This window comes from Patiria miniata, unplaced genomic scaffold (assembly GCF_015706575.1).
Source record: "Patiria miniata isolate m_02_andy unplaced genomic scaffold, ASM1570657v1 HiC_scaffold_1, whole genome shotgun sequence".
NCBI classification, from domain to species: Eukaryota; Metazoa; Echinodermata; class Asteroidea; order Valvatida; family Asterinidae; genus Patiria; species Patiria miniata.
Window position 1 is genome coordinate 23,115,100 of NW_024037047.1, and position 21,048 is coordinate 23,136,147.

At 38.4% G+C, this 21,048-nt stretch overlaps 2 protein-coding genes across 2 annotated transcripts; both read right to left on the bottom strand.

Annotated features, from left to right (window-relative positions):
* Positions 1-6,478: 6,478 nt before the first annotated feature.
* LOC119731841 (lactadherin-like) lies at positions 6,479-8,536 on the bottom strand. Its single transcript, XM_038205125.1, has 4 exons — positions 8,287-8,536; positions 7,851-7,998; positions 6,821-6,989; positions 6,479-6,625 (listed from the first exon to the last, which is right to left on the bottom strand). The coding sequence occupies exons 1-4, from the start codon at positions 8,534-8,536 to the stop codon at positions 6,479-6,481; spliced, it is 714 nt and encodes a 237-aa protein (XP_038061053.1).
* A 4,835-nt stretch (positions 8,537-13,371) lies between these two features.
* Positions 13,372-16,264, bottom strand: LOC119731850 (lactadherin-like). Its single transcript, XM_038205136.1, has 3 exons — positions 16,155-16,264; positions 14,685-14,850; positions 13,372-13,518 (listed from the first exon to the last, which is right to left on the bottom strand). Exons 1-3 carry the CDS (start codon positions 16,262-16,264, stop codon positions 13,372-13,374), a joined length of 423 nt encoding a protein of 140 aa, XP_038061064.1.
* Between the last annotated feature and the right edge of the window lie 4,784 nt (positions 16,265-21,048).

A 21,048-nucleotide genomic window follows, 5' to 3' on the forward strand; every position in this document is an offset into this window, starting at 1 on the left:
CCTATATTGTGACGTCACGTGACTAGTGATATTACGTTGAGGCAAGGGCGGATCCAGGGGGGGGGGGGCAAAGGGGGACATGCCCCCCCCTCCAAAAAAACCCACTTTTTAATTTTTTTTTATGTGACGTTGCAATAAAGGCAGGCAATGAGTACACCACCATCTTTTCCTAAAAACAACATTGGAAACAACATAAACAACATAGAATCCAAAAAAACATTCGGGCCCTTCAGCGGGCCCAGAACCCCACGCCGTAATTTTTTGGACCCACTTTTTGGGGGCCCAAAAAATGTTTGCCTCCCCCCCCCCCCCAAACAAAGAGTGTTCTGGATACGCCCTTGCGTCGTGGTGACTTAACGCCTCGCGCACGGTAGGCGGTAATGGCCATGACCGCTAACCCTATGGGGAATGCAGTTGCCAGCTGTGGTATGCCGTGGCACGCAGCCAATGGGTTGTTCTACAGCTGCTGCTTTTGTGCAGTCCTGCTACTACACAAAGGCTGTGCAGTCATGCAGGTCACTTGTATGGAGAAATGGCCCCATTATGCCCCGTCCTTAAGAAGTTAATGTTCCGCACACGTCTGCAGCTAAGTGTATGCCAAGTATAAATGCAGTTGGATTCATTTTAGTGCCCATAATATATTCATGACGTTATAACGGAGAACATTATACTGCAGAGTTCTAATAATGATATATTCATCTTCAAGCTTCATACTCAGATATCAACCCCAAAGCATGACAGTGTATAACTCATGAGAATATAATCTATCCCATGACATGTATAATATGTGAAATATGATAAGTAGGGTGCACATTTAATACTTCCAGAACGATCGGAAAGAAGGGTCACATGAGTTTGACCTTAGAATGTGCATTTTCTGTCCAATTATAATAAAATGAGCAAAGAACTGAAATAATACTTTATCATGTTGATGTAATGATACGTCGGCCAGAAATTGCCCCATTAATATTCATGAAGTCAAAACATAAGAACAATAAAATGCACGATAATAAGAATTTAACAAAATTATCCTCAAAGGTTGCTTCATAATACTGTAAAGTATCAATCCCATCATATTGATAATTCACGAGATATGACAATTAGATTCTAAAATTAACGTTTCCGGTTACAGCAAAAGTAAGGGTCACTTGACGTTGACATACTAAGTTTCATAGATAACACGTCCCTGTCTGTATACGTACATAATATTGAGATCAATCAACCTAGAGGTAGTATAGTTATAAGACTGTAAACAAATGAAACTTTAAATTAATATCACGTGACCCCTGATGACGTCACGATAATGAATATTTTTGGGCATACATCTTCAGATGATGATCGAATTGCAAACAAAAACTGATCCAAAAGTGGATGAAAGATAAAAACGTGTACAAAACCAATGGGCAAAGTGGGAAAATAAAAGCAAAGGGAAACTAGAGATCAATGTCTGTTTGCAACAGAACATAGGGCCTTTTCTCATTATGTTGGGTTTTTTTTTTATTTATAACACATCCCAAACTATTCACGACAACGTTTCAAGTATACGGTACAAGATTTTTTTTTCCATTTATTATGTTGCGTCTGTGAGATATATAATCGTCAAAAAGAAATGAATCCATATTAAAGTAGACGTATCGGACTACCTTTATACGCAATTTTGACCAATCGGACTGATAGTGTTCTCAATATGTACACATGCACCTTTATGATGACGTCACATGCCTTACGATGACGTCATCTTGATAACACTTGTCATTGCTCATTTTTGCATTGTGGTCTTGGTATGTTCTAAGCTTGAAATCATCCAATGAAAGGAAGTGGTAAATTTTGGAAGCGGAATGAAATTATTAATATCGAAAAAAAAATCATAAAAAAATCATGCGATGACGTCATTGTGACGTCATTTTGGATTTTGCATACTAGTACCATTATCTAGCTATCCACTAAGTTTTGTTTTGATGACGTCAAGATGACGTGACACATTTTTCAAAATTGTGTACGTATACCGAAAACAAAATACAAAACATAATACAGCATTTTGAATTAAGCATGTTGGGTTCGAGAGATATAGCGCTAATTTTCAAAACTTAAAAAATCTATATAAAATCAGACAACGACGTCATAATAACTTCACCCCGCAATTTTTACCTATAACACACCCCGTCCTACGTACATACCGAGTTTCAACCCAATCGGACTTGCAGTTTTGTAGATATAGGACTTTAAAATATGCATATTTATGATGACGTCACGTGATCCATGGTAACGTCATGATGACGTCACTCTTCGGCATACAACTTTGCTATAGTGACTATGCCTGTGGTAACTTTGAATGATGTATGGCAAAGATTAATGCCAACAGTGGCACTGAGAGTAAAAAAAAAACGTGTACAAAGTCTATGGGATTTAGGCGACAAAATGAAGGTACGACAAACATACAATGCTTGTTCAATTTACACCAACAATTAAGCCTTGAAAGAAAGACAGTATTATCAACTAACTGGAAGGGGTGAAATGTTTCAAGTCCAAGTAGTGACGGGCACGTGGGAATAATATTGCCCGCGCTGATATGCTCAAGACAATTCAAAACACTGTTGCATCCCTACATAGGATTTGGGAAATCATGAACAAAAGTACGTACCTGCCATTACTGATACGAAGAGAATCGTAGCTACTGCTGCGTCCATTCTCCTAGAGGCAATAAAGGAGATGCTGCCAGGCTGGCCGTATATCACCAAAAGCACGCACCACACAGTAGCTCGTGTGAGCAACTACGGTGATGTCATTGTCAAGTCAATAGCAAAAACACCGCGTAAACGTCATATCCACCACGAAGACGGTTCTAATTGGCTTCACGTGACTCTTGGGAGAGGCCTCTATTGTGGCGGTGCGTGGTAGCAATGCTGATGCCATTGTCAAGTCATCTGAGAAAGCGCCGCGTAAAACTTCATCTCCACGATTAAAACGGTTTGAATTGGCCTCACGTCACTCTTGGGAGAGGCCTCTGTTGTGGCGGCGCGTGGTAGTTATCAGGTTGTCGTAGTCACTAACACTGGCTTGGTATCAGCCAGAGAGTTTCCAATCAAGCACCAACCTTGCGAACAGTCGTTGTGATATTAAAGAAAAGATCACGAAACGGTGCAGCTCTTTTTGCGAACGTGAACAGAATACAAATCTGTCGTCACAATTCCAGAGTGTTCTATATGAAGAAGCGTTGAGATTATTGTCAGCAGTGAATATTAAAATAGTTACCATTTTTAAATAAAAGACGGAATACTAGTGTATTTTGTGAAATGTGAAACGGCAGTGATGTTTGACAAATTGAATGTTGCACAAAATGATATTACATGTAGTAGAAATGTGTACGGCATTGTGCCTTCAACGCTTAGCTTTTCAGGCGACTGGGCCTGCGTAAGCTCGATCTGTTTTCATGCACAGAGTAGCAACCCACTTCTATTTGCAATCAAACCTCCGCTTTCCGTCATTGTTTGACCCATTTTCTCTGCAGCTATGCGGCTTCAGTTGTTGTCTGGATAATATACCGGGCCTACTTGACGTAATTATAGTTGTCATTCCAGACTGTCTCCTGTCAATCACGTAAAAGGGTGATAATTAGGGAACTGCATCCGGTAGTAAAGACTTGATTGACGTTTCTCTAGTTACAATTAAATTGCACTTATTGATCTTCATCGGCCAATATTTTGTTAACATATTTTGAGCAAATTAGTAAGATGACAATTACGTCAAATGGCAGGATACACGGACAGTGTCAACCAAAATCAAACATCAGCAAAATGAAAACAATGGCAGATGAAGAGCGATACTTAGAATATAATTGAAAAAGAAATCGAGAAACGTCACTCAAATGCTACCACCGGATGCAAGTCCCCGATTTCAGCCTATTACGAGAGTGACAGCAGACAGGCTAAATCGGCGTGTTTTTACTTCAAGGAGATGCAATCGATATGATAACTGAAAGGTCTGGCATGGTTATAGCGACAATAGGTTTAATAATGAGGTAAAGGTGTGAAATTAATTGTAATGAATTATACAATCTAATTTCATACAGAATTAACTTCATACTTAACGCAGCTAAAAAAGAAAAAAGACAACTCATGCTAAATAACATTTAGATAATTTGAAAAATTTAATATTCAAAAGAAAATAGAACATAACAGCTCATACACATTTAGTCCAACCACACAATCGAAGCAATTTAGAAAACAATGCAATAATACAGAAAAAAAAACCTCCATATAATGCATGGATTGCACGATTTAACAGATAATAATTGTTGGGGAGCTCGCACAAAAAGGATTTTAACCATACTTAAAACGCCTGTCTGTGAAACCAGATGCTGTCAGATGCGAGTTCTCTCCACGGATCTAAAGACAATAAAATCAAGGATTTTGCAGTAACACACTCCAAAAGCAAATCCACATTTCAAGTTCCCTTAGTTGTGTTTCTTGTTAAATTGGTGTTAAGTTATCTGCAACCGAATAGCCTACAAAACAAATACAAGTTTTGCACATACACATATAATACAGAGTGGGTCAAAACAAGTGGGACAGAAGCCACAAAAATACATTTCATATTTAAAACAATATGAAGCACCAAACATAATAATGACTGGGAAGCCAATTTCATTAGCTAATTTTGGATTACAAATTGCTGAAATTGCTCAATCCCTTTAAATAATATCTTCCTTTAAACGCGATGACTCTAAGCCTGTTCATAACAAAAGAAAACACAACAGTTTATTGTGTATTCTGACTGTTTAAAACAACAAAGACAGTCAATGCGTGCAGTACACAATTTCTTAATTAACAACCTTGGAGAGGCAAACAATATAATTTATGAAATCCACTTTACAAAAAAAAGACTGACCTTCAAAAAGAATTGGTTGAATATTGTTTACTTTTAAAATGATGTGTTATCGCTGGTGATGTTTAAAGACAATTGTGACGACGATTCTTGAGGTTTTAGGGTCATTTTGTGTAAATGGTGATATTCTTTAAACGGATTGAGCAATTTCATTTTTTTTTTTCACTTAATAGTAGCTTATGAAATTGGCCTTCCAGTCATTATAATGTTTAGTGCTACATATTTCTTTTAAATATGAAGTACAATTTGTTTTGGGGTTTGCGTTTCGCTATTTTTGACACACCATGTTGTGTCGTGATTGTACGAAATTCGCTGTCTATATGTACAGCGGTAAACAACTATCTACAACTCGAGAAAAATGTAATATTTTTTAGATTTACAATTAATAACTACAACCAAACAACATGTCTCGCTCCTACTTCAGTGAGATTAAGAAAGAATTTTTAAATGTTAAAAATTTAAATCTAAACTGTTTAATTATTTGATAAAGAGAAATAAAGTGCTGTCTTTCAGTACATAATTTAACTGTGTTGAACGAAATAACCTAACCCTCCTTTGAACAACGTACAAATACAGTGCGAATGAATTATTTAATATGCAAATATGAACACAGTGCATATTAATAATCATCCCAAAAAAAAGAAGCCAAATTTAACGTTCGCGCACAATAAACATTTGGTTATCTTCATTACAAACATGCTGCTTTTAATGATGGTACTGCTAGGATGGTATTTTCAATATTGTTTAATTAACCCCGCAATTCAATTGATTAATTCACCATAGTACTGAACTTTTTAGTACGATGGTGCATGGATGTTACGTTTGAACACCATCTCTTCGGTAGGCATCTTAGTGAACATAATTCCTTCTCATAGTGTCTACATGGATTGAGGCCCTCATCGCGTAAGAAAACAATTTCAATCCATTTCCAAGGTACCCAATGACATAAAACTATATTAAGATTAATCACAAAATGTTGCGATAAAATTATCTTATCACAGGGACTATGCAGAAGTGTCTTGCCGAAGAAGAAAGCACAGCGTTCCCCGTCAGGGTTCGAACTTACGTACCGCGGCACATGAGTGCAACATGCATGTGGAACCACTTGACCACTATCAACGCGACCCAAATACATTTCTAAAATAATAAGAGCTGTAAATGTACCATAAAGAACTCAACTGAACAACATGTGTCGCTGCAACATCAATAAGAAAGTTATATTTAAGGACTTAAAACAAAAATGATATTTACGCCACAGTTTCGATTGTCACTGTTGTTTTTTGTTATTACTTAGTATCATTTCCTTTCATTTGCTTTATATTGCACATGCAGAATATAAACATATGTTGCGAGTGTTTTTGTTTATTCATATATGAACACCGTCGATTTAGATTTACATAATGTCTTTGACCGAGACAGCCTTATTTACTTTCCTTAGCAAACAATGATTTGGTTCTCTTAATCACGCAGTTTCTACTCGTTTGTTTTGATAATGCCCGAAAAGTATTGTCGTTATTTTTTAATTGATTTATATCTATGTTATGAAATTATGTAAACACCGATCGTCAGTATAGAAGTAAATTCTTGAGCTGAGTTAGCCACGTCGACATCCAAGCAACTCGAACTTCAGGGTGACTTCTCCTACCCATGCAATGGTCTCAATGCGCACTACCGTGGCCACCAAGCTCTCCTCAAAAAAGTTAGTGACCGGGGTGTTGCCATTAATGTTACCAATGAACACCTGAAACGAACAACGAATTACAATCCACGATATGGTATTTATTTTCAGAAAGGAAAAGAAAATCGGTTTAGTTACACCTCGTAAATGTAGGCAACAAAAGACAGTCTTGCCCAAATCTTGCTTAAATTGACAAAATGAAAACTTTGAGTTGTCAGTGATGAACGTATCGCCTATACAAATTGTACAATTATATACCTTGACGTTTCCGTTTCCTTCCGTCACGGGTTCATAGTCAGACGAGGGCAACTTCTTATACACAACTTTGTACTCCGTAACATACCAATCGTAGTGGCCTTGTGTGGTGACCCCACTCACCACTGTACTCTCAACCAAGTCCACTTCGATCCAGGCATTGTTATCGAATCTGTACACAAAGTGACAATTTGAATTTAGATACAATTCGAAAGTATTTTCACACAAATCCTGGCCCTGACGCCAAATTAAAAGTGTGGCATATGCTATTAACAACAAATACAATTACCTTATAGTCAATGAAATGCGAATATATTAAATAAAACAGTGGAAATTAAAACTTGTTAGGCAAAGACGATAAACGCATTTATATATACATAAACTGAAGTAGTAATTTTCTTTTAGTAATTATGAGTACATTTGGATGAGTGGGAGATAACCTAATTATTTAAAATGTCAATAAAAAGGGGTCTGGGATTTTTTTGAAACCTGTTGGTTATTGCAGGTAACAGCGAAATTTTATTGTATGACCTTAGATATCTGCGCTGCCAAGACTCTCTTACCGTGTTTGGGGAACAAAAGACCTCGTGAGGGGATTGGTTTTGAGCATTTTGGCGAAGTTATAGCAATTCTGCAACCTCGAATCAGATAAGGAATCCAAATTACAAAGTTGGAAGTCATCTTTATAATTTCAGACCGATCACCCGTACAAGCCCGTAGTTGGATGGCCTCTAACTGATTGAATTATTCTGTAGAATGCCAAATAACGTCTGCTTATTCGAGGGTGGGTTTAACATAGCCATATTTTATAATTCCCATCTCATTAGAAAGAGAATTTGAACAGTGACAGAAAATTAGGTAGTGGAGGCAAAATGGTCCAATCGATACCTTTTATACATACTTAATATGCATGTATTGCAATTATGTTTAATGGTGTCACGATATATGTCATCAATCATGTGAGTTGGGCGCACTGTGGTTTTAAAGGGCTGAAGTGCGCGAATGTTGGTGTACTTCTCTTTGTTATACCAACATTGCGGGTGACCATCCAGAAGACACGTCGTTGAGACGGGCCCACACTGCCGGGCAACAATCACTGCTTGACGCTCTGATGCGATCATCGGGGATTATTGCCCTGTCCCCGACCCCAAGGGGCGCTGGACTTGGACATTCGGCTGTCGCTAGTAAACAGGGAGATACGAGGAATCGTTACATAATTGGCCAAATTGTCATGCGCTCTGAAACATAGGCAAACATTTCCGAAAAACGACTTCAACGATTTAAGTTAACTAAAGTCAATTGCACCAACTTTATTTGATTACTTGTTTCTGCAGGCACACCATTTCTAACACAAGCGTCTTGTATTATAGCTTTAGTCTCATATTGTGGTATGTGCTGTTGTTGTTTTGAAATGCAGTAGGGTAAACAGTACGTGATCAGTAAAACCGCCATATTCGTTGAAGCCTTACCTGTACGAACTGTGGTCAGGCGACTGCATGTGAAGTAGGTCTTAATTTCGTCAGAATCCTCGCTCAGGAAAAGCTCGTTCAGGTAGTAGGGCGCCCTCTGAGAGTATGATGAAGCAGGATTGCGCATCCCACCGAGACGTATAGCGGTGCATTCGCACGGATCTTTGTACAGTAAAAACCAACGGGGTGGGATACCAGATTGTGGGATGTACTCCGATCCGATGAAGCAGACTTGATGGCATGAGACCATCACTAGGTACAAAAATCACAAAACCATGAGTACGCTATGAATTTTGCATGCTGGCGTTTGCTGGCGTTTGTAGGGCGTGAGTCCATGCCAAACCGAATGTCTAACTTGGTTTATTAGAAAGACTGACTAAAATGACTTTTAACGGAAAGCAAGATTCATGAAGAATCGTCCTTCAAATGAATGCTCGAAAGCAATCACTTCAGGAAAACAATTTCGAGAAAACAACTTCATGACATCAAAACAGATATACATTTAAGAGTTAGAAGCTCTAATAATATTTAATCAATTTAAGTAAAATATATCGCAATGTCAACAATTTACCAAATTATATTTCATCATTATTTTGGGGAATTTTGTTTTGTTCTTTAAAGTATTCAGTTCGAAAACGAATGCTGCTCAGAAACGAACTTCTGAAAAAATACTTAAATCATCATCAGGTCACCCGTCTACAGTTTTGAATCCTTCAAAAACAGCAGTGTCAAATTAAACACCCGTTTTATCTGTATAGGGCCACCGATGTAAAAGTTTCAAACGGTGTTGAAATTACACTGCAATAGACCTAAGACGTATTGACGTAATTGCTTTGTTTACATATGTGGTTTCCTATGGGAGCGAAGTCGGGACGCCAGAGAAAATGGGGACCGTCTACTAAATAGGAAAACGCACATGTAAACAAAGGTCGACGTCTTTACGTCTCAGGCCTATTGTTGCATTAAAAGCCCTGCCGAGTTACAGACACATGTGAATGATTTAACTGCGTTGAAGTATTACAAATAACATTTTATTTCATTGTACACCGAAACATTGCCTTTGTTATTTTCACCCAAGAAAGGGCAAAAACTGCAACTACCCAAAATTGGGTTGATGAATAACAAATTGTATGTGTTAGAATTTCTCCTAAATTCAACCAAAAGTTGTACTCATACAATAACAAATTATATTTGGTCTAATATTACCACAAGTTTTAGTTGAATTTTACAGAAATTCTAACCCAAACAATTGGGTATAGAAAAACCCAATTATGGCTAGTTGCATTTTCACCCTTTCTTGGGTAAAATTAACCCAGGCAATTTTTTTTCAGTGTATTCGTGAATTGGATTTGGCAAGTTGTGAACAACGTACGTACCCGCCATTGCTGACGACGCCAGGATCCAAGCTGCTGCCACTTCCATTCTCCAAGATACAATGATCAAGAATCCGTTAGGATAGTCGTATCACCGAGTGCACAAACCGCACAAACTCGTCGCGGTAACTACGCAGCCGCAGACCACGGAATCGTCTGACGTCATTGACAGCCGATGCCTTTTTTTTAAATTAGCTTGAGGTGTCACTCAGTAGGAGGGGTCTATCTTATGTACAGTAGCCGTTTAAAACTCTTGGTCTCCGTCAGTAGCAAAGAATCTTAGAAAATCTACAACCTCGACCGTAGGCGCAATATATCTATACGGAATCAATAATGGTGCCATGCAGCACTGCGCAATAACGCCAGCTCTTCCTGTCATAACCACTGCAATCAAGTGTGGCCTAAAACAGGGGTCAGGAAATATGGACAACAATGCCTCGTTTGCAATGGTCTGCCGCGAGCAACCATTCGTGCAGAAATTGCATATTTTTTTTGCAACTGTATCAAAGTCTTCGCAAAATGAATTGACTTGAAACGCAGTCGCAGATCAATATTCGCATATTCTGTATACACCACAGGAACACAACAATTAGCCATGCAAGAACCATACATAAGAACGCGTTTTATACAGACGTCCAAGCAAACAATATTTATGATAATTTTATTTGATATCTCTAGTTCTGGTAGCGCTTAGCATTTACACAGTGTTGAAGATGATGCAATGTTAGTGTACCAGAGGTTAAACGATTCCCTTTCTTTAGATTAACAAATTGTATTCGTTTCAATAAAAAAGGCTAGATACCCAAAATTACCTAGCGAACTGCTTTTTTTATCAATATTTGTATTTTTTTTAATTATTCACAACTTTTACTATTTTCAGACGAGGTTTTTATGTGGGATACTTATTTGACATAATGAATGCAAATTGTGGTGAATTCTACTTTTATTGAGTATCATCATGATTCCGTGTACCGTGAGTGCCAGCTATTAGAAAGTATCGGCTCCGAACTTCGTCTAGAGCACACCTAAAATGTAGCGACTTCGTAGCGTAGTTTTGCTTGCGACACTGCATCTTGTTCTGCATCATGTTCACACTTCGCGTGGATCACTGAGTCAGGTCGTGGAAGGTTGGGTATCAACTTTAATTCATAGACATTTAAGTTGTATTTAGCAAACATTTAATGCATTTCTGCTAGCAATTGTAGACGTCCAGTATTTAAGGACACTAAGAGACAAGTTACACATACATTTTGAAGTGGAGTTGCAACACACATGTGGTAGTGGACTTGAAAGCATACACATTTGAAGTGGAGATGAAAACATGCACACTTAAAGTAGACTTGAAACGTATGCATGTGAGATTTTTATCTGGTTGATATCTCTTGTGCTAATAGCATAACCGTGTTTTGTATTTAAACGAATTTCGTAAATGAACAAGGATTCGAATATACAGAATTCCCTAAACATAGACAGGTAATTAAACATGCAAAGAACGATAATGGATACAACATTGAAAAATAGACTAATCTGGAGCATACAGAAGTTACTGCTACAGTGTTCAACCATTTTAATTTCTGATACGGTTAAATTTGATTGTAAATAGTACACTGTATAAAACATAATTGTGCTTGCTGTAATTAAAGTGAAAGCTCTAAAACAAATTGCGCTGACATACTAAATATGCCAGAACTACAGCGAAAAGGGAAACGATGATATATTCCTAAAGTTAGTGAACGAATGTGCACATGTGTTGCAAAATAATATGTATATTGATCAAACTCAATATGTGCACTTGTCATAAAATACCATGTACATGTAAATTGATAAAGTTCGATATGTACACTTGTGTCATAAAAAAAAAATGTAGGCTACATTAATAAAGCTCGATATTTGCACATGTGTCATACAATAACATGTACCGTACATTGATAAGCTTGATATCGTCACCGACACCACGAACTGACACCCGGTGGTCAGCGTTGCAGAAATACAAATCGGAGAAAAACGCTTTTAAAGGTTTGACACGAATTTAGTCAGTAAAATACTCCATTTATCTTAGAGGTTTTAGTATCATTCAACGTAAAAATGCTTTCACTACTCAATTATAAACGTTATATTGTAAAAATCTGTTTAGTTAATTAGCAATTAAATGATTAAGATGGGTGTCAGTTCGTGAAAACCAAAATGTACGTGTTTTCGGAGAGTGCGCGCATGCAATAGCGTTAGTGAGTGTCAGTTCGTGAAAACCAAAATTGACCAGTTTTGGGAGAGTGCGCGCACGCACTGCGCATGCGTGCGCGCACTCTCCCGAAACGCGTCAATTTTGGTTTTCACGAACTGACACTCACTAACGCTATTGCATGCGCGCACTCTCCGAAAACACGTACATTTTGGTTTTCACGAACTGACACCCTGTGCAGTGTCACTTCGTGGTGACCAAAAATACCAGAATTGACAAATTTCTTGAAAATTCATTAGTAAAATTCGCTTATTTTAGATGATTTCAGCAATTTTAACCTCGTCATGTTAAACTTCATGATACAAACTGCTAATATGTGCAAAAAAAGAAAATTTGAATTTTTATTTTTTTTTGTACACATGTGATGCAGTGGGTGTCAGTTCGTGGTGTCGGTGACGATATGTGCACATGTGTCATAAAACAACATGGAAAGATTCCCACATCTAGCCTTCACTGATTTTTCCCTTCAGTGACCTATCAACCATCAGAAAGTGATATTGCAAAGAAATAGTGAAAATATTGAAGTATTTACTGAAAAAAAAAACAATTAGAAATATTTAGACCAGTCATTTAGGATTTTTGCACAGGTTGACAAGTGATGGCCAGATTTTGGAATCTTTCCGATAACAAGTACCCGTCCGTACATCGATACAACTCGATATGTGTTCATGTGTCGTAAAATACATGTACACGAATAATTAAATTTGGTGTATGTGCACAGACGCAATAGAAATTTGTGAATCTTTCGGGTAAATAAATTTGTTTATATCTGACATATTGCTCTGTGGACTTCTCATTCTACATTACTGTTACCCTTATTTCCTGTTTGTTAACCGCTTGGTAACACTTTTCTCTCGTCCGTTACTTAGGAAAACGAAAAGGGTAAAAGTGCGCCACTAGAGTCGAATGAGGCTATAGCCCCATCCAGTTTTTGCTACAGCTGTTTTTTTTTTTTACGGATGTACAAACCATTACAGATTGCACAATAAAAGAAACATAGTGTTGCGATTATATCTCTAATAAATAAAATACCAGATTGATTTCTTAGAATTCCGAAAGCTGTAAACCTATCAAAATGTTTAATTATCTAAAATAATCATCTAAACAAACGATTCCAGTATATCTGTCAGTGAATCTAGAAAATTGTCGACTAAAAATGAGTAAAGTTATTAAGCTATAAACGTATATACCGTGAATATTTTTAAACTTACATTTTGGAAATAAACTTCCATAATAATATCTGTAATTAAAAAGGCCTCGTTTACGTTTCCTCCATAACAAGGATTTTGTCACTCTGAATGATCAAACACGCAGCTCTTTACTGAGATTGTCTTCAATTATATTTATATTTTGTTACATTATTTAATTGAACCTGCTCATTTCTCTGTTACGAACTGAATCAGTATATTTTGATGGTATCAAATGCTTGGACCATTAAATGCGTGTAATATCGCAGTATATTCTTCAACTGATTTAGCCACGGCGACATCCACTGTATTCCAATCGCATAGCAACATGATGGTGCCATTTATTAGGCTCAATGCGCACTACCGTGGCCGACACACTTTCATCAAACATGTTACTGACAGGGGTGTGGACATCAAAGTTTCCAATGAACACCTGAAACGAAAAAGAGAAGATGAACAACCCAAGTTTGTAAATCGTCTAAAGGTAGAAATTGGGCTTTATTCCGAAGCGGGCGAGGGCACTGTTACGACTGCATTTGGAGAACAAACCGACGTAGATATATGGTTATTGATCTAGGTTTAAATAGCAATTCAGCCCCCCCCCCTCCTTACACACACACACACACGCATGTTAACGTTACATACCAAGTGTAGACATTCCCTTGGTTTCGTGTAGTTAAGGAAAACCAGTGGAAAAACTCACTTTTCTCAAACTGTGAAAACTCTTTCAACACATTTTTTTTCTAAAGTCCCCTTTAGTGTTTCTATTTATTTTGCCACAGATAAGCCTATTACCCCTAAACGCATCTAAACATGTTTTCCAGAAATGGAAAAACACTGCGTGGACTTGCCCACGTCCACACACACAGACTTGTTTCACATACCTAGTGTGGACTTTCCTTTCTTTTCGTGTAGTTAAGGAACACCAGTGGAAAAACTCATTTTTCTCAAACTGTGAAAACTCTTACAACCCAATTTTTTTTCAATGATTCCCTTTAGTGTTTCTCTTCATTCTGCTACAGATAAACCTAACCCAAAAATGCCTCTAAACCTGTTTTCCAGAAATGGGGAAACACTGTGTGGACGTGGGCAAGTCCACACTTCGTCGGTGCTACCTACATTATGTGGACGTCTTTTGTTCGGAAGTCCACACTGCGTATGTAAGACAAGCTCATCATCGCCTCTGCCTGGTTTATGTGGACCTCTTTTGTTCGGAAGTCCACACAGTAAATGTAATGCCTTTCCAGCATTATCAGCAAATACACACAAACAAAGACTCCCAAAATAATATTTGTCTACGTCTTTCTTTTATTTTTAGATTCAGGTAAAGTTACCAAGTTGTTTCAAATGAACGGGGAAATAAAATGTAGGTGTGTTAAAGATAAAGTACTTTAAAAATCTATTCCTGTATTAGATCCGTACAGAAGTTACGGCGAGGTCAAAATTCACAGGTTTCAAGAGCAAATAACGATATAACATAATAGGTACAACAACTGCATTCGAGACAGCCAGAGATCAAACGAAGTGAACACACAAAATGTATAAGAACGTTAAGACTGGAGATACATTGTATCACAAGTCCAACTATTGATAAATTACCTTGTTGTCTCCGTTTCCGTCCATCACATATTCATAGTCTGATGAGGGCTGCTTCTTATACGCCACCTTGTAATGCTTCACATACCAACCAAACGCGCCTTGTGTGATAACACCTGATACCACTGTACTCTCACCAAGGTCCACTTCAATCCAGGCGTTGGTCTCGCTATGTACACAGAGTGAATGAAGATGTTAGATTAGTGAAATGAAATGACAGTGTTTTTTTAGAACAAATAGACTTTTTTCCGGATCGGGTACTTGATTTAAAAAATCAAAGCATCTAACGCCAACAATCAAGGTGGCGTAACTAGTCTGTGCATTGACTCTCGGAAGTTACACCAGATTGACACTCAGATAAAATGGATTTATAGCTGAAATACACTTAGACATCAATCAACTTTCAATATACTAAGGTCAAGTTTATTGTATGTCAAAGAAGGAAAGCTCAATCCATTGCTAAGCTGAAGTTTCCGTGTCTGAAATTGGTGCAATGATACGCTTAGCACCGATGTCTGATCATAAGAAAACGACCAAAACGACCTATACTATAAGACTATCCGCGAATTATAATTGTCATTTCCGGAAATAAAGAGGAAATTGGCAAGTTTCTCAAGTTCTTGGAAGAAATTTCGGTCATGCACTGTGCTCTGACTCGATTTCGCGTTTATATAGCTCCACGGTAAGTGTCATACGATACATTAACACACGTCTTCTCAACAAAATAGAGGGGTACAACAAAAACGTCGCGTCATTGTTTACGTGTTCTACATAACCCCGAGGACCGACACACAAAGGTAGAACAACAAATCCTTTCAGTCCTCAGGAGTTGGGTCCTCTGAAGTAAGTTTCTGTGCTTAGTCTGTGAGAGAGCTTTATATTACAGGGACAAAGGGAAACACTAGGCATTGTCCTCGAGAGTATAGTAACACAAGATAAATTATTCTTGTTCGTATCGGGATCCATTTTCCACTAATTCTGGAAAATGACAGGTCCTGTGGCAATTACAATTCGCCGATATCCCCTGATATAAGTGCCTCCTCAACCAAATGTGATTTCAGCTCAGAAAAAAAGCGTGGGTGGTATAGTGGAAAGAGAAAGTCTCGATCGTTTAACTGATCTGACGGCGGTGCTACGCGTGTTAAACCAAACTCAAAACACGGGAACTTCAGTTTGATCACTTTTTGGTTTTGTTTTGCTTTATATATAAAATATCCTTCTGTAAAATACAATAAGACAAATACATACCAAGAGTTTCGATTGATATCTCGGGGAATGTGAGCTATCTATTCTTTCATAATAGTATCAATCTGCTGTAACTTGACGAGATTCACTTGTTCACCACACACCTTATTTACGCCGCCAAGTTTGTTGGCGCTATAAACCTCACCTTGATGTCAATATGCCTTACCACGAGAAAGGTATATTAGCTAGTACCCTTAGCTTGGGGTTAAAGTTCTCTCAAATGCCTACCTTGCAGCCTGCCAAGCATTGTTATTGTTGAGACGTCCCTTCTTGGCAAGTTTATCGCCGCTACTGCTGGACGCCGTGATGCGATCATCAGGGATTGTCCAGTCCTCCATGCCAAGTGACTCTGGGTTCAAACACTCAGCTGTTGATTGCAAACGGGAAATAACAGAAACCGTTCAATAAACACATGCATTAGACAACAGACTGTTTGCACTGCAGTCATCTTTGAGGTGTGTGTCCTTCTTCAATCGAGATGGCTGCTGAATGCACCCCCTACTGCTTTATTCCATGAACAAAGGGTTACAAAAGAGAAACCAAGAAAATTGGTGTAGTAAAATAGTATATGTATTGGTTTTATACTTACCAGTGGAAACCGTGGTCAGGCGACTACAGTTGAAATGGGTATGAATTTCGTCAGAATCCTCGCTCAGGAACAGCTCGTCCAGGTAGTAGGGCACCCCCTGGCTGTATGACGAAGAAGGGATGCGCATCCCACCGAGACGTACAGCGGTGCAATCGCACAGATCTCTGTACGGTAAGAACCAACGGGGCGGGATACCAGATTGTGGGTTGTACTCCGATCCGATGAAGCAGACTTGATGGCACGACACCATCACTAGTATTTAAATGTAAAAAGAACCGTTAAACACCATGAGAATGACGTAGCAAATTTTTTTTCTGCACGAGATGTTATGCCAACGTTAGTTCAACTTGGATTGTTAAAACTGAAATTTTGAAATTTGCCACTTTTTCCCCTGTAATTTGGCAGCAGTCTGGGGTGCTCCTCTACAGAAGGTTTTGCCCTTCTCTCGGATGTCACCCCATATATTTTTACAATTAGTTTAATCTTGACAAAATATTGGTATAACTTATTTTGCATATTGTATCATTTTGGGTATCAACTTGTTGTATGAATGGACATTAAAACAAACAAACAAACAAACAAACAACCCAACCACCCCCCCCCAAAAAAAAGAAACAAACAGATTTCATTTTCAGTTACGTAACTCAACCATGTCAAAATTAGGTGAATGCACACAAGCAAATGTGTCCGAATTAGTGCGATTTGTTATTCTTTTTATATTCTTAATTGTTTTTATTTCTTCAGCTTAAAACATTGACACACATTGAGGTGATTGCATCAATATAAAAAAAATGAATTAACCCTAAAAGGGCCGGGGCGGGATCCGCCCCCCCAAACTGTTTCCACGATAGCTTTGAAAAAGAAATGCGACCCGAGCTGTTGTGACTTTTTAGCTTCGAGCCTTGTGCATCTTTTGATTACCAAAAATATAAAAATCGGACCGCGGGTTGCCGAATCGCGAACATATTTCCAGTGCTACGCGCCATGAAAACTGAATTCTCACAATTTCTTTGTTCATGATGTGTTTCTCTATGCATGCACCGAGTTTAAAGTTGTTTCGTCACTCAATGGTTGAGATCTTAGGGAGGGGGGGGGGCGGGGGGCGGGGGCGGGGGGAGGAATCCCCGGGCTGAGAGATGGTCAAAATAACCCGGCCCTTTTTGGGTTTACATAAGTGGCAAAGAACATGTAAGTAAGTTGGCCAACACAGAGGTTGCTGGCATATTAATCTCCTTTTATTCACATTGACATATCATCTCTTTCAATTAGCTGTCTATATTTAGGTGTCCAAATGAGATAAGGAAAACAGCATTGTGTTCAGAAACAATCATACTATAAGGGTATATACATTAGTATTAAACAACAACTACACCGCAGCGGTCGCTTATAGCCTCGTTTCGTGTCTTCCTCTAGTGTAAAGCCGGTGTATACACGGGCAAGTTAATCGAACAAACCCATTTTCATCCACAAAGAGAAAAGAGTTGGATTTGTTAAAGTACTGCGACTTAGGCCTACGTGACTTTTGCCGAGTTAACAATTGGGCCGCGGCGACTTGCCAAATGTAATTTTTGGATTCACTGTATTCTTAACTGCGGATTTGGCAAGTATATGTGTAGTGAAAAGTGTACGTACCTGCCATTGCTGACGCCATCAGAATCCAAGCTGCTGCTCCGTCCATTCTACCAGGTGTTATGATCGAGAATCACAACAGTATGCCAGTAGGCTAAACGTATATCATCGGGTTCACGAACCACACAATCAGCCTCACAGAAACTACACAGGCGCAGGCAATGGAACAGTAGTTTGACGTGAAGGTCTTGGTCGCTGTCAGTTACTCCCTTTCATAGCCATAGAAACCCGAAACTACAATTAAGTTTGGCCTTAATATGAACACGTGGCAAATATGGACTTCAATGCCTCTTTTGAAATTGTCTGCCGCGAGCAAGCATCCAAGCCGACATTGCAGATATTAAAACTCCAACGACATCAAGGTCTTCACAAATTAAGTAGCTTTGAACGAAGCCGCAGATCAATATCCCTCGTTCGTGTAGATACTACAGGAGCCCAACAAACACTGACGCAAGGACAACTCCTAATAAAGCGTGTTAAAAACGCCTGATGCACATACGGAGCTTTTAAAGGGACATAGGTGAAAAAAAAATTGAAAAAATCATCGTAAGAATGAAAAAGATCTGCGTTCGAACGAAAAAAAATCTGCGTTCGAACGAAAAAAATCTGCGTTCGAACGAAAAAAATCTGCGTTCGAACGAAAAAAATCTGCGTTCGAACGAACAAAATCTGCGTTCGAACGAACAAAATCTGCGTTCGAACGAAAAAAATCTGCGTTCGAACGAACAAAATCTGCGTTCGAACGAAAAAAAATCTGCGTTCGAACGAAAAAAATCTGCGTTCGAACGAAAATAAATCTGCGTTCGAACGAAAAAAATCTGCGTTCGAACGAAAAAAATCTGCGTTTCATGTTTTTTCAGGTCCAACATGCATGACATATGTGCCCAATGTAGGTCCGTGGCCCAAGTACAGGGATTTCAATAACTGGTCTTAAAGCAGTCTATGAGCTTTCAAACGGTCTTACTAGGGCTTGCTGTTAGTTGGTCATGAAGTTTAACCATTGCAATGAAGATCTAGCTAATTGTCCTTCTTTTTTTAAGAGTCCCTATCCTGTTACAATACTAGCTTCAACCCCCCCCCCCCCCATCAGTCCCACCCATTATGCTTTGCTGAGGCAACACACTTATGAGACATTTTTAAAAGTAATTTGCCTTTTTGGTTTCTTTTTATAAAGTGAGGCAAGTTTTAAAAAAATAATTAAAAAAGGCTATATAATTATCTTTCAAATTTTTCAGGTAAAAAAATATAACTGGTCGTCATTGTGATTTTCAGAAATTTGTCTATCCACAAATCCTTTACAGTATAAATGTTCATTCCTAATCCTTGTAATAGTTCCAAACTTTAGAAGCGACTGACATGTATATATTGTTGATATGATCATTTCTGGCTTTCAATAATCCTATTTTACTAGTCTAACACTAGTACATGTACATGTACTTTCTGCTTCCTCACTTTCAGATACGGGATTCACTAATTAGCTGATTCCTACTCATACTCATAGCAATCGACAAACATGTCGGGCTATTCTGATAGCCATGGCTAGCCCGACATGTTTTTTGGTGGCCCATGGATAACCAGTTAAATGTGGAGAAACTGTTGCACTTAGAAGAGCATGATATGAGTCACATCATGATTGATACGTTTTACATGTTTGGTACAACAGTTTTCAGGGCAAAGAATGTTTTGACCCACACAAATCACCCACATAAGTGGTGGGGCAGCACAGGGAGGGCAAACAGCTTACAGCAAACAGCAAACAGCTTTTTCGTTCGAACGCAGATTTTTTTTGTTCGAATGCAGATTTTTTTCGTTCGAACGCAGATTTTTTTCGTTCGAACGCAGATTTTTTTTCGTTCGAACGCAGATTTTTTTCGTTCGAACGCAGATTTTTTTCGTTCGAACGCAGATTTTTTTCGTTCGAACGCAGATTTTTTTCGTTCGAACGCAGATTTTTTTTCTTTCTAACGAAGATGTTTTCAATTTTTTTTTTCATCTATGTCCCTTTAAAAGCTCCGTATGCACACCACGTTTATGGTAACTTTATTTTTGTTAAATCTCAAGCTCCCGTAATGCAATAACATATCAGTTAGATACACAAATAAAAAGCGTTTATACTGACGCCATGTTAGTATATAAAAGCAAGAATAAAAAGTTCTTTTGTTATAGTCTTTGGAATTGCCTGATTTCTGTTTCCACATTTTGTATAATCAAATTGTCATTACAATTTCACCCCCCCCCCTCCCAAAAAAGAACGTGACACTCACAATCGCTGAGCAAACTGTTTGTGATAACTAGTTTTTGAATTATTCAAGCAAAATTGTTGTCTACACTATTTTCCGACAAAGGGTCAGCACATTTTTAGTAACTTCTTCGTTTAAACGGTTTACACCATCATGATTCACGAGGTGAGTGATTTGTACATTAGCCACACATGCCACCCATTAATGTGCTTAAATTGGGGTTACCCTTTAACCGGTGCATGTCCGGCGGTTTGCAAAGCGTATAGGCACTTAGTCATTAAGAAGGTTTCGCAAGCGAACGGATACGCTTACACTTACGTTTAGCTATCCGTATCCGTTTTTTACTTACGTGTAGCGAGCGAGATATGCGTGTCGTCTGCACGTTTAGCGGATAGTGAGTGGCATATGACGTCATAGTGCAGACGACACGCATACCTCGCTCGCTACACGTAAGTAAAAAACGAATACGGATAGCTAAACGTAAGTGTAAGCGTATCCCTTCGCTTGCGAAACCTCCTCATTACCACGTATACCCGCATATCCAATCGACCGCATTCATGGCGATTGTTGAAAATTCCGACGCATTTAATTTTGCGACCCAATTTATTACCTGCCTTTTTTGCGCCTAGGTCGCGTTAACAACTTGAAGAGTTAATAAAATTGA

Bases quoted from the DNA above. Each gene is read 5' to 3' on its own strand.
- LOC119731841 (XM_038205125.1), bottom strand. From the start codon at position 8,536: ATGGTCTCATGCCATCAAGTCTGCTTCATCGGATCGGAGTACATCCCA. The intron at 6,990-7,850 runs GTTGGTATAACA...CTTTGTGTACAG, and splicing joins TCTGGATGGTCACCCGCAAT to ATTCGATAACAATGCCTGGA. The intron at 6,626-6,820 runs GTATATAATTGT...TGTTCGTTTCAG, and splicing joins AAGGAAACGGAAACGTCAAG to GTGTTCATTGGTAACATTAA.
- LOC119731850 (XM_038205136.1), bottom strand. From the start codon at position 16,264: ATGGAGGACTGGACAATCCCTGATGATCGCATCACGGCGTCCAGCAGT. The intron at 14,851-16,154 runs GTAGGCATTTGA...CTGTGTACATAG, and splicing joins AATGCTTGGCAGGCTGCAAG to CGAGACCAACGCCTGGATTG. The intron at 13,519-14,684 runs GTAATTTATCAA...TTTTCGTTTCAG, and splicing joins ACGGAAACGGAGACAACAAG to GTGTTCATTGGAAACTTTGA.